A 12,596-nucleotide genomic window follows, 5' to 3' on the forward strand; every position below is an offset into this window, starting at 1 on the left:
ATGTTGGCAAAAATAATTTATTACAATAAACACTGATATAAAAAAATAAATGTTCACTTTGACATTTAGAAGTATTCCAGACACAACACATCAAAGAAAATGACAGGGATTTAAATTAATCAGTTGATTTGAAATGATTAGTGTCAATAGTAGAGTAGATATGTCCTTCCTGTTGAAGAAACTCAATGGCTTTACTGTAAACATGAAGTGTTGCCATCAAGGTATTGTTTTAAGAAATAAACATTGTTGTTAATACATACTGTACTTGAGGATGTTGACCTTGTGGAAAGTTGCTAAGCAGTGCATTTAAATGCATTCCATTCATTGAATTATTAGTCTTGAAAATGTTATGCACTTTCAACTGAATTGGAGTGAAGCTGCCACCTTGATTATTATCATCATACATTAGACTCATTGTGTTGGCCAAAGCAGCACCAGGATTATTCACTGTCTTGTTCATATTCTAACAAATAAATACATAAAATACAACAAATGACTTCTAATATTTTTGTAACTTGTGCTTGTACTTACACTTCCTGCACCAATCATCTTTTCAGCAGAATACCTAGCATGAATAAATTCCAACAAGTGAGTGGTGATCACATTAAGATCTTCCACAGGCACCATTTTCAATACAAGCAATGTCTTTTCACCATCATTGACCCTGACAGACCCAAACACTTTAAGATACCTACCTTCTTTTACCTGTGGCAGATTGCTCACAGTTTCAGACTGCAAGAATTAAGTCATACATTGATTAATTTTTATACTTATCTACTCAATTGCTTGGATATTAATTCACTTACAGCATCCGAATCCAACCATAAGACAGCTGTAATTGTACCAGTATTATCTTCAATAGTGTAAGTAGCTTTAATTGTAGACACATTATACTCTCTCAAAATGCCAACAACTGATACCTAAACAAATAAATTGTATCTGTTTGTACCCTGCACAATATCTCTAATGCTTACTATCTGTGCCTTCATCCCAAAGAGTGCAAATTCATCATTTGCACTACTTTTCAACTGTCGAATGCAAACTGGTACTACACTTTGCATTCTGTTTTGATTGCCACCCTGTACAAAAAGTTAACATGCAATATTATGCAATATAGTTGCTCTAGTAGACATAATAATTACTTTAGCTTTAGAGGGAGTTCCAGTGTTGTTTCCATTGTAGAAGCCTGCACTCACTGGATAACAACAATTGAGAGGTTTCAATAGTATATTTTAAGAATTGGAAATATAGGCACTTACTTGAACTGTCGTGAAACATGTTGAAGGTTTTATTATTGCTGAGTTCTTCTTGGAGGAAAATTAACGTACTTCAGGTGGCAAAACCGGTAGTAACAGACAATTAAATTAACAAAAAACGCTCAATTCCAAACGCGAGATTCGGATGTTGAATTTTAACCTGCACTTCTAGAAGTGGCGCGAAACTAATCTTCATTTTGAGATACTCCGATAGAGGCCTCTCATTGTCTTATTTTTATTAGTTTTTGATTATTACATTTGAATTATCCTCAATAACTATACTACAAAACGCTATAATTTGCATATAATATAAAATAATTATGTATACAAAGGTATGCATTACATAAAACCATATTTACATTTTGTTAATGCGAAAATATAACAATGCCAGTATAAATCACTGGTATAAACTTATGTTTATTTGTAGAGCAACTGATTATAATATAAATAATGTCCTCATTTAACAATAATGGAGTCATCAAAGCGCGGGGATGAAGCCTCCAAGGCGTCCCTAGTATTGGGATCAAATTATATATCAAATTAACATTACTTTTGAGTTTTATTACATAAAACCATCAATCATGAAGTCTTTTTTGGTTTAAAAAATTGCGCAATAATCATTGTTTATAAATGTTAGAAATCGCTATTGCCTTAATATCCTCATTAATCACACACTATTCTAATTAAAACACTGCATTTCCTCTATTGATATGCGAGTAATCGCACGTCACATCCTAAAAATTTCCAAGCAGTAAAATTTATGAAATAAATCAATAACATAATTTATTATTACTATCTGCGTATGATATAGCCATTCGAATCGCCTGTCATTGCCACATAAACCACATTAAACGTTTCGATATACGTATTATATATTATCATGTTAATTTATGAAAGAATTGATAAGGATACGACATTACGATTCGTTTATTATACACATACCTACCAATAAAATAAAGAAACTTTCCAATTATTTGCTTTGTTTTATCTGACATATCATTGATTAAGGGTTGCCTCATACAGAGCTATGTGTTACGCATGAGACAAAAAAAGAATGGCGCTTTTGCATGTTACTGCATGATTTATGAGTTACGAGTTGCGAAGATAGCACAAAGGTAAAGGGAGAACTCATAGTGCGTCAGTGATTATTCACACCTCGAGCTTCACAACGCGCAGTGTCTGATGTTAAACTATAATTAACTTATATTAAACAATATACAAGTAAAGTAGAACGTAAAAATGAGCAAGTACAATAATGTGAATTTTCATAAAGTGACGGCGTCTACAGATCAAGATTTTATAGAGAAGAAATTAATTGACGACAATGAAAAACTAAATTTCAACTATAAGCAGGTAAAAATTTAACATTTATAAAAAGTATTACATTTTATTAACACTCCACTAATTTATTATTATAGTTTTTGGGATTAATGTTAGGATTAACACATTATATAATTGCTGGCATTACTTCCGGCTACGCATCTGTATTTATAGTTCAAGCAAGCGACACAGAAGGTTTAAAAATAACAAAATCTGAAGCATCATGGATAGGTAAATATAACACACAAAAAATTGTTCATGATTTTACTATATTATATTACCCATTCACAGCTTCAATTGTTGTGGTACCCATGGCACCAGCTGGTTTACTTTGCGGTTTCCTTCTGAACAAAATAAGAAAGAAAACCGTTTTAATAATTATCACTTTATTCGAAATACTTGCATGGGTAATAATGTACGGCAGTACATCTGTTACTGGTATACTTATTGGACGTGCCCTTTCCGGAATAGCAAGTGCAATGGGATCACCAATTATTCCTCCGTACTTGGCGGAAATTTCACATCCAAACATGCGTGGATTGTACCTTTGTATGGTACTTTTAGGAATATCCTTAGGTCTGTTGGTAATTCATGTATTGGGAGCGTTTTTCACTTGGAACATGTGTGCATTAATAACTGCATTGATTCTTGTGGTATATTTCTGTTTAGTGCTCTATTTGAATGAGACATATGCCTGGTACCTGCGGAATGATAACATAGAAGAGACCAAAAAAGCTTTTTGTTGGTACAGAGGTAAAAGTGCATGCTCTATGCTGGAGTTAGAAAAGTTGCTTGCAAAACGTCACGAAAACGCTAGTAATAATTACACTAAAAAGCAAATATTACATTTGTGTTTAAGTAAATTGTTATTAATGCCATTAGCTATCTCAACAGTAGGAATGCTTACCATGCATCTTTCAGGCATGAAACCAATTATGTTCTACTCAATCAGTATTGTCAGTCAGGTCATTCCGTCATTGGATCAGTACACATCAACGATAGTTGTAGATATTATTCGTATCTTTATGACTTGTGTTGGTTGCGTATTAATTAATAAGTTTCCTGTTCGTCCATTGTTTATTATTAGTGGAATTGGAAGCGCCATATCACATTTTTGTTTTGCTGCATTCTTTTCATACACCGTAAATAGTGTAGATCAAACGTATCCAATTCTTGCGCTGATAGCATTGATAAGTTACACAGCTTTTTCGTCGATTGGTATTGCTCCGTTGGCGTGGATTATAGCAGGTGAAATTTTTCCGTTTATTTTGAAAGGTATTGCGTCGGGCATGTGTTGTTTCGTGTATTTCTTTTCATTTTTTATTATTGTGAAAATCACGCCTGAAATGTTTGATGCTTTCGGCATTGCCGGAGGTTTTGTGATATTTGGAGGTTGTACACTTTTGGGCACAATTACGATGTATTTTATTTTGCCGGAAACAAAGAACAAAACGTTAAAAGAAATTGAGGACTTGTTCAGATAGTATTATGGCAAACGTCAAAAATAATCGCAATGCACACTACCTAGTTGCCATACTTTTAACATAGTTTTTTAAAATGTATTAAAACATTTAATTTATAATCATTATCTGTTTCAATTCTATACCTAGTCAAACTTTGTAATTGCGGATATGATAAGTATACAGAATGTCACATTCCTAGTTTTAGGAATGCGGCAGACATTACCTATTTATATAGGTACATAGTATTGTGATAAAACAACAAGCTCTTTGTTTTGCTGATAATTGAATTTATAAATGTTAATTTTAAATTGAGCTTGATGTCAAAGCCAATGTAATTAAATATTTAAAAATATTTTATTTATCTTTGCATGTAGCATCTAAAATCATTTCTTTTCTTCAAAATTTTGTGTTGTAAGTACCTGTATATTTGCCTAACTTACAATTAAATCGACTTTTATCTTTTAAAAATATTTACGTACAACAATGTCTTTAGAGGAGATATCCCAAATTTTTAGTTTTTAGTTAGATTTTCAATTTTGTATAAATTCAATACATTTAGCTTAAAACCAAAGTTATCTAAAATAATTTCAGCCAATATGCATCTTTCAGGCAACAAAGCTATCATGTTCCACTCTATAAATATCGTCTGTCAAATCATTCCATCATTGAATCAGTATACTTCTACAATACTTGTCGATGTAGTTCGTGTATTCATGACTGGTGTTGGTTGCGTATTAATCAATAAGTTTCCTGTTCGTCCATTGTTTATAATTAGTGGTATTGGAAGCGCAGTATCACATTTTTGTTTTGCACTAGTTTTTTCATACACTACTAATTCATCAAACAAAATATATTCTATTTTAGCCTTGATTGCCTTGATAAGTTACACTATCTTTTCATCGATTGGTATTGCTCCGTTAGCATGGGTAATTGCTGGCGAATTATTTCCCTTAATTTTGAGAGGTATTGCATCAGGTATATTTTGTTGCGCATTCTTTTTTACATTTTTTATTGTTGTAAAAACTACACCCGAATTATTTGATTGCTTGGGCATATCTGGTGGTTTCTTATTTTTTGGTTGTTGTACTTTATTCGGTACTATTTTGATGTATTTTATTCTGCCGGAAACTAAAGACAAAACATTGAAAGAAATTGAAGACTTATTTAAGTAGTGTCGCAATACTTTCATTAATTTTAGCTTAAAGTTGTTTGGAATTAAGAATAAATGTTACAATAATATTGACTTAAGATTGCGCATCCAGTTTATAAATTTGAATTCGAAACATGTGGAGTTATGCTTCAATTAAATGGCTAATTGAGAGATAAGATTGTGAATTGAATTAATTATTTCACATACTGACAGAATCCGGAAATTAACACTAAATATGTCTTAGTGGTCATATTATTTTGATCATAATTACTACTAAAGTAAATGTAAGATGAAATAGAAGCGAAGCTTAATTTTCAATCAATAAATCATTTAAATTTTTAATGCAATTTAATTTGCATACAGTCAGTAATCATGTGTTGACATAGATATTGACAAATATATTATCAAAACATCAATGAATTAATCGATGGTTTCAAATTTATCGTAACACCGTTCAACTCTTTAAAATCAAGTTTCTTGCTAAAAGCAAATTAGTCTATTCTACATGCTGCCTTCAGGATGTCGAATACAAATGTTACAACTCCACCAAGAGACAGTTTTCAGAAAATTGAATATGAAGAACCAATCTTTAACTTCGACTATCAGTACCAAGTTACTGACTCTGTTATTAAATTCAGACAGGTAATACATATATAAAGATAATAATATTCTAATACACGAAATAAAATATAATGTTTTAGATTCTAGCTGCATTACTAGGCTTCTTTCATTGCATTTGCGGTGGGCTGCTTTCAGGTTTTTCGGCTATTCTAATGGCGCAATTTAAAGAAAATCCAAATAGTTTTACTATTTCCGAAGAAGAAGCATCGTGGATTGGTAAATCATAATTTTTACTGAATATTTTATTGAAAGGTTGTTTAATTATTATATGTTTAGCATCAATTGTGGTTATTCCAATGGCACCCTCGTGTTTGGTAGCTGGTTATCTCATCAACAAAATGCCAAAACGTTTATTTGCCAGCCTCTTGGCAATGATTGAAATTGCGGGTTGGTTGATCATTTACTACAACACATCACTAACGGAAATATTAGTAGGAAGATTATTAACTGGTATTGCAAGCGCTGGTGGTGCTCCAATCATACCACAATTTATTGGAGAAACATCACATCCGCAACTAAGAGGATTTTTTCTAACTTCCGTACTTTTGGGACTTTCCGTTGGAATTCTGATAATTCACGTCCTGGGAGCATTGTTTTCATGGAAAACCTGCATCATCATAACAGTTCTAATTCTGTTTATTTATCTTTGTTTGATATTCTATCTGAAAGAACCGTATGGTTGGTATCTGAGAACACACGACCAACCTGCAGCAAAGAAGAGTTTCAGTTGGTATCGAGGAAATAGTCCGGAAGCAAAAAGAGAGATTGCAAAACTTATTTCAAACCAACATGAAAACACCTACGCGAATTATTCGATCAAAGAGATGACTAAGTTGTTCCTGAGTCGATTGCTGCTCATGCCACTTGCAATCAGTGCAACGCTCATGATAACTATGCACTTTTCCGGAAACAAGGCAATCATGTTTTACTCAATCACTATTTTGAGTCAGACTGTGCCGTTGTTGAATCAATATGCATCGACTGTTATCGTTGATGTAATACGAGTCGGAATGACGTTGGTAGGAGCCGTATTGATAAGAAACTTTCGTGTGCGTCCATTGTTGATCATCAGTGGAGTTGGAAGCGCTGCATCGCATTGTTGTTTCGCTTTATTTATATACCAATCAGGTGAAAACCAACATGAAGTGTACTCTATCCTTGCATTGATATCATTGATATCTTATATTGTTTTTTCATCAATTGGTATTGCGTCATTACCGTGGGTAATTTGTGGAGAAATTTTTCCTTTGATCGTTAAAGGAATCGGATGCGGATTCAGCACGTTTGCTTATTTCTTTTCGTTCTTCCTGGTGATTAAACTAAGCCCAAATTTATTTGATGCATTTGGTCTAGCTGGAGGATTTTTATGTTTCGCGTTATTTACTTTCTTGGGAACTGTAATTCTCTATTTTATTCTACCAGAAACAAAAAACAAAACTCTGAAAGAGATCGAGGAAATGTTTCGTGAGCGTCGAAGCACTAAATTTTAATTAATATTTTAAATGCGAATATTGTAATTGTATTAGTAGCTTTTATAAATTATAATAAACAATTTGTCCTTCAAATAACGCATATCAAGGTCGAATCATTGATTTTTTAATTCACCTTTTTACCTTTTATTTTAGGTTGTGATAACTCATCATTTCTGTAGTAAAATTAGCCTAATTATATTGCTCTATTAGAAAAGTACTGTTTTTAAGCAAATTAGTCCGTAGAATAGCCATAAATTTTAAATAAACATCCATGAAATGTGTATGTAGTTGCCTACTTCAAGTTTCAAAATAAGAGGACCAAACCAAAAGCGCGCGCCGTTGGCATTGAAATTAATTGACCCACACAACGTACAATTTACGCGTCCTTGAAATATTCCAGTCTTCCTTGTGTCCCATACTATGTACCAGTTCTTCTGTTATTACTAGACAGTGGTACATTTGGTATATTTACCATAGGTAGATAAACTTTACCGGCAGTTGTAACTTTGCTTTCTGTCGACGCGGCGCATTCTACGTTCGCGTTCCGGTCCCGAGGTGTGCCAACCTGCTAAAGTAAGTAATTATTACATCAACCTTAATTACTATCTAATTGTATAACATCTACATACATTTAATACCTAAATACACACAACGTGCATAAATATTTTACGCACGTATTAATATTAATATCGTTAAAGTCGAGTTGTCGTCCATGCCGGATATTAAATTAAAAATATAAACTACATCAACATCAAGCTATGTATGTGTTTAATTATATTAACATCATACACTCGCGTGATGTAGTGATGAGTCATATCTCTAGAGTATTAAGTGACTAAAATATGAACATTCCATTATTGTCTGCTTTAGTTTTCTCCACACTTACAGATAAGCAGTTTGTTTGTAACTCGGTGTATTTTTTGCAGATACTCGTACAGTTATTCTACGCCTTAAAATGGTTTTCTTTGTGAGTGTAAATATACTAAAAACAGAGTTTGATTGTTTTTATAATGTATTATATATTGTAGAAGAATCCAACCGTGTATCCTCATGAAGGATTCAACGCACAGGAAGACGGGGACGCATTGCGCGCCGCTATGAAAGGATTCGGTACCGATGAGGATACCATTATCGAAATCTTGTGTTCTCGTTCGAACGCACAACGGCAAAAAATTGCGGCATACTTTGCCGATGAATTGGGACGGGTAAGAGCTATTTCTTCTCGTTTTATTAACGTGTTATAGTATGGCTGGATCAATAGAAAGAAGGCGCGGGCGTTTTACTATATTGATCAAGTTTGGCCCGGTGCCAGAAAGTCTGTTTTCTCATACATTTACATCAAATTATTTGACGTGTTTACTAACATAAGAACAGCATTATGAGAAAATATTTAAAATGCGAAAATGTTTTATTTCATTTCTTTAGGATTTGATTGATGACCTTAAAGGCGAATTAGGTGGTAATTTCGAAGATGTCATCGTGGCTTTGGTGCGTGACCCTGAGGAGTACCTCTGCAAGCAACTCAACAACGCCATGGAGGGCATGGGCACAGACGAGAAGACACTCATCGAAATTTTGTGTTCAAGACCTGACAACGAAGTGAGGCGATTAGTCGACGCATACGAAGAGAGTAATTATTTAAACCAGTATGTTTTTCGATTGTAAAACCACTTTTTACAGAGTACAACAGACCGCTGGCGGAACAATTGTGCGGTGAGGTGACCGGCGAACTGCGTCGCTTGATGACCTTCATTGTCACGGGAACGCGTGATTCCGGCGATGATGTTGATGCCACGCTTGCTCGAGAACAAGCCGTGCAATTATTCGAGGCCGGCGAAGATCGCTTTGGCACTGACGAGAGTGTGTTCACGAAAATACTTGCAAAGGAAAACTTTAATCACCTCAGTCAGGTGTTTGAAGAATACAAGGACGTCTCGGGTAACACGATTGAACAAGCGTTGAAGAGTGAGGTGGATGGTGACCTCTTGGAAGCAATGCTAGCTATTGTCGAATGTGTTCAGAGCCCACCAGCGTTCTTTGCAAAGAGATTATACAAAGCTGTGCATGGCGCCGGCACTGATGACGAGACTCTGATTAGGATCATCGTCAGTCGTTCTGAAATCGATTTGGGCACTATCAAGGAGGAGTTCGAACGAATCTACGACAAGACACTTGAAAGCTACATTAGGGTCAGTATACGAAGTGTATATTTATTAAATACTTGTTATTTGTCTTGTGTGTTTGTGGTTTTTATATTATCTTATAATTGCCGGTGTTCTTCTGGTTTTCTGTGAAATCAAAAGGACTCCATGGTGGTAAGCATACCAGTGCATTGATGTGGAATGGCTTCGCTATGTGTTTGTGTGTCTTGCTGTTATAAACAATTAATGTTTTCGTTTTCAGCAGGGCGAGACATCTGGCGACTACAAGAAGGCACTGTTGGCGCTAATCAAGTAAACTCTATTAGAAGTAAAAACATAAATGTCCATCCCACATTAAATTCTCAGCGTTTTTGCATCGTATTATCGCCAGGTTATATGCACATATCTTTAAGTTTTGGATATACAATTTGTTAATATTATTAGACTTTTTATTATATTTATTTATAACCATTTGCAATCTTGTTGATGTATTTGTAATCGGTGTATATTTCAAATATATTTAGTATGCAAATAAGTAGAGAATAATCAAATTATTCCATAATAAATCCGTATAAACACAACAACAAAATATATGGGATTTTATATTTTGTATAATATTTAATATTTTACTACATGGAATGTAAAATATCTCGCTGCGTTTGTATTTGTTTGCCAAATCGTTCTGATAACCATATCAGCAGAGTGGGTATTATGATTTCCGTTCCGTGATATCACCAAATCTAAGTCTCATATCATTAGACAAAACTGCCCTGTCGCGTTTGAGTTCTAGTGTAGTTTTTGATCTTGTTTGAAACAAACGTTAAATTGCAACATGTCCGACCAAGAAAATGAAGATCAACAAGATGCACTTAGGTACGTGTGTATTCACACTTTTTATTTATATATTTTATTTACATATTTTATATATTTAACCATAGCTTCAGTTTCCGAAAGCAAAGACCTTCACAACTCCCAGTGCCAAGAAGGCCTGTTACAGTGGAAGATCATGCACCGATCATCATTCCAGCCATTGACGATGATTACTACAAGATGAACCACAAAAATCGAGGCATTGCTTTGATTTTTAATCATTATGAGTTTGTAAAACCTGGCTATCCTGCACGTGAAGGAACGGACAAAGACTGTAAAGAAATAACTAAAACCTTAAAGAAACTGGGATTTGAGATAATTGTTCATAACGATCTTAAGCTCGGTCGAATTGAAGAAGTATTAGATGATGGTAATAGTACCTGTATATTAATTTTTTAAATTTGCTAATGAGTTTTTAAACATTTCTAGTTTCAAGAATGAATCATTCTGAAACGATTGTTTGGTAGTTGTTGTGATGACTCATGGTGATCCAGACATCTTACATGCGCAGGATGAAGCATATTATGCATCAGCTTTGTGGGACCCGTTTACTGGGGACAAATGTCCAACGTTGATTGGAAAACCAAAATTGTTTTTTATCCAGGTATTGTTGTTTCTATCCTAATCTAATCAAGTGTGTCTGTTCATGTTTATTCTATTTTTTATGTAGGCATGCCGTGGTACTGGCACTGACGATGGGGTAGATTGTAACATTCAATTTGATAGCGCTCCCGTGATAAAACCTGTTCAAATTAAAATACCAAAAATGGCTGACTTTATGGTTATGTATGCAACGCCCTTTAGGTATTTGGATTAATATAAATGTTTGCGTTGATTGTTCTGATTGTTTTAAAATTTGGTTGTAGGTAATTACAGTTTCCGAAGTCCGCAGAATGGATCATGGTTTATTCAGTCTTTGTCTCGTGAATTGGGAGAAAGGGCCATGACTGACGACTTAAACATGATACTGACACGTGTTAATCGTAAAATGGCATTAAATTATGCTAGTAATGTACCATCAAGTCGTGATCTACACAATAAGAAGCAAGTGGGACAAATTGTCAGTTCTTTAACTCGTTTGGTTCATTTTAATAGAAGCATTCCTAATATCAGTGAATAATTTCTTATAGTTATTCTTTGTACTTAAAAAATGTTGTCTTAATAACTATATACTAATTTATGCTTCTATATACATATATACCTCTATAGTAATACATAAAATGTTTTCTTTCTTTTCTTAAATTTTCAAATGCGATTATGTAAAGGGTTAAATATATCAATCAGAAAAATTAAATAAAAATGTAAGAAATCGTGATATGCACCACAATTCTTCAAATATTTTAATATTTTCTTATGCTTTATAATTTTTATTCTCATGCACATTCACATAATAATGAAATTTAATTGTCTTTATTCTGGAATGCACCTGTAACGGTAAAAGTATTAATTAAACTATTAGAAAAATTGAATAAATATTAAAATATATTTACGGTTTGCACTCATCCACTGTTGGGTGTTCCGCTTCATTACACTTCTCTCCCTTACCGCAAGTAAGTGTGCCCCCACCAATAATAACGTTTCCGTCCTTACATTCCCAATATTTTTCACATACTTTCTCAATACAACTAAAAAAGAAATAATTAGTAAATTGCACAAATTGAACTTAAATTATACTCACGGTTTACAGGTAGTCGTCAAACTTGTATTGCAGGTTGCATCATTTAAACACTTAAACTCCGATTTGCCAACTTTAAAAGTTTTTTCGTCCACACATGTAAATGCAGTTTTGTCACATACCTGGGTAATGTCAACGCAACTACGGAGAAAATTAATTGTAAATATTATTTTACATTAATATTACAGCAATAAACATTTACTCACGCGCTGCATAGAGATTCTACAACCCTATATTTAGCATTGCAAACAAAACCGTCTTTGCATGAATAATCTACCCCGCCAATATTAACTAATTTCTCGTCACTTTCATTGCACTTGTAGAAGTCTTTGAGGCTATCACACGTTAGCGCTGAAGCCAGGCTACTACAGGCAAGAGCCAATAGAAGTACTGAAAAGAAGCAAACAATAAATAAGTATTTTAAGAAAGGTAAAATCATATTATTAATGTGTCATACCTTTGTAAATCATTTTCGCCGAACTTGAAGTTAACTGATTGGTTGACTGATACCAAATCAGATTACCTCATGCATTTATATAGACCAGCAAAACACTTAGCTGCTGATATCAATCAGTCTCAACAATTATTAATTAGAGGGAGATTAATTTCTGTAAGGTTTCAGTGAGCA

General features: G+C 33.7%; 6 protein-coding genes and 1 long non-coding RNA gene across 14 annotated transcripts; 4 read left to right on the plus strand and 3 right to left on the minus strand.

The window, feature by feature from the left end:
• Position 1: 1 nt before the first annotated feature.
• On the minus strand, positions 2 to 1,445 carry RPA2 (Replication protein A2). Its single transcript, XM_065306492.1, has 7 exons — positions 1,260 to 1,445; positions 1,143 to 1,195; positions 975 to 1,079; positions 807 to 920; positions 532 to 732; positions 261 to 463; positions 2 to 194 (listed from the first exon to the last, which is right to left on the minus strand). The coding sequence occupies exons 1-7, from the start codon at positions 1,276 to 1,278 to the stop codon at positions 116 to 118; spliced, it is 774 nt and encodes a 257-aa protein (XP_065162564.1). The 5' UTR covers positions 1,279 to 1,445; the 3' UTR covers positions 2 to 115.
• Positions 1,446 to 2,257: 812 nt separating this feature from the next.
• On the plus strand, positions 2,258 to 4,507 carry LOC135793597 (facilitated trehalose transporter Tret1-like). Its single transcript, XM_065304610.1, has 3 exons — positions 2,258 to 2,609; positions 2,675 to 2,807; positions 2,868 to 4,507. The coding sequence occupies exons 1-3, from the start codon at positions 2,496 to 2,498 to the stop codon at positions 4,058 to 4,060; spliced, it is 1,440 nt and encodes a 479-aa protein (XP_065160682.1). The 5' UTR covers positions 2,258 to 2,495; the 3' UTR covers positions 4,061 to 4,507.
• A 1,387-nt stretch (positions 4,508 to 5,894) lies between these two features.
• LOC135793710 (facilitated trehalose transporter Tret1-like) lies at positions 5,895 to 7,378 on the plus strand. The gene is made up of 2 exons (XM_065304775.1): positions 5,895 to 6,026; positions 6,087 to 7,378. The coding sequence occupies exons 1-2, from the start codon at positions 5,963 to 5,965 to the stop codon at positions 7,298 to 7,300; spliced, it is 1,278 nt and encodes a 425-aa protein (XP_065160847.1). The 5' UTR covers positions 5,895 to 5,962; the 3' UTR covers positions 7,301 to 7,378.
• LOC135793715 (uncharacterized) lies at positions 6,035 to 8,108 on the minus strand. Of its 3 annotated transcripts, XR_010548701.1 has the most exons (4): positions 7,912 to 8,108; positions 6,614 to 7,850; positions 6,294 to 6,515; positions 6,035 to 6,226 (listed from the first exon to the last, which is right to left on the minus strand). It is a non-coding gene; the product is annotated as an uncharacterized lncRNA (long non-coding RNA). The 3 variants fall into 3 exon arrangements; XR_010548702.1 differs by having other exon boundaries at positions 6,035 to 6,515; positions 6,614 to 7,847; XR_010548700.1 differs by having other exon boundaries at positions 6,035 to 6,515.
• On the plus strand, positions 7,754 to 9,958 carry AnxB10 (Annexin B10). Of its 6 annotated transcripts, none has more exons than XM_065304778.1 (7): positions 7,754 to 7,855; positions 8,209 to 8,249; positions 8,311 to 8,487; positions 8,708 to 8,912; positions 8,963 to 9,471; positions 9,586 to 9,597; positions 9,686 to 9,958. In XM_065304778.1, the coding sequence occupies exons 2-7, from the start codon at positions 8,238 to 8,240 to the stop codon at positions 9,737 to 9,739; spliced, it is 969 nt and encodes a 322-aa protein (XP_065160850.1). In that variant the 5' UTR covers positions 7,754 to 7,855; positions 8,209 to 8,237; the 3' UTR covers positions 9,740 to 9,958. The 6 variants fall into 6 exon arrangements, with proteins under 6 accessions (XP_065160850.1, XP_065160848.1, XP_065160852.1 ...); XM_065304776.1 differs by having other exon boundaries at positions 7,762 to 7,855; positions 8,209 to 8,255; XM_065304780.1 differs by lacking the exon at positions 9,586 to 9,597 and having other exon boundaries at positions 7,762 to 7,855; positions 8,209 to 8,255.
• A 182-nt stretch (positions 9,959 to 10,140) lies between these two features.
• On the plus strand, positions 10,141 to 11,608 carry LOC135793713 (caspase-1-like). The gene is given in 6 exon segments (XM_065304782.1): positions 10,141 to 10,296; positions 10,362 to 10,663; positions 10,723 to 10,746; positions 10,749 to 10,897; positions 10,964 to 11,093; positions 11,157 to 11,608. Coding segments are annotated over 6 exon segments (903 nt in total). The 5' UTR covers positions 10,141 to 10,255; the 3' UTR covers positions 11,414 to 11,608.
• Positions 11,583 to 12,552, minus strand: LOC135793714 (uncharacterized). The gene is made up of 5 exons (XM_065304783.1): positions 12,426 to 12,552; positions 12,175 to 12,358; positions 11,972 to 12,109; positions 11,784 to 11,918; positions 11,583 to 11,719 (listed from the first exon to the last, which is right to left on the minus strand). Exons 1-5 carry the CDS (start codon positions 12,436 to 12,438, stop codon positions 11,704 to 11,706), a joined length of 486 nt encoding a protein of 161 aa, XP_065160855.1. The 5' UTR covers positions 12,439 to 12,552; the 3' UTR covers positions 11,583 to 11,703.
• Positions 12,553 to 12,596: the final 44 nt, after the last annotated feature.

This window comes from Atheta coriaria, unplaced genomic scaffold (genome assembly GCF_025399875.1).
Source record: "Atheta coriaria isolate IRGN ID8LTWV9N9 unplaced genomic scaffold, Caltech_Dcor_3.1 hic_scaffold_6_pilon, whole genome shotgun sequence".
Lineage (NCBI taxonomy): Eukaryota > Metazoa > Arthropoda > Insecta > Coleoptera > Staphylinidae > Dalotia > Dalotia coriaria.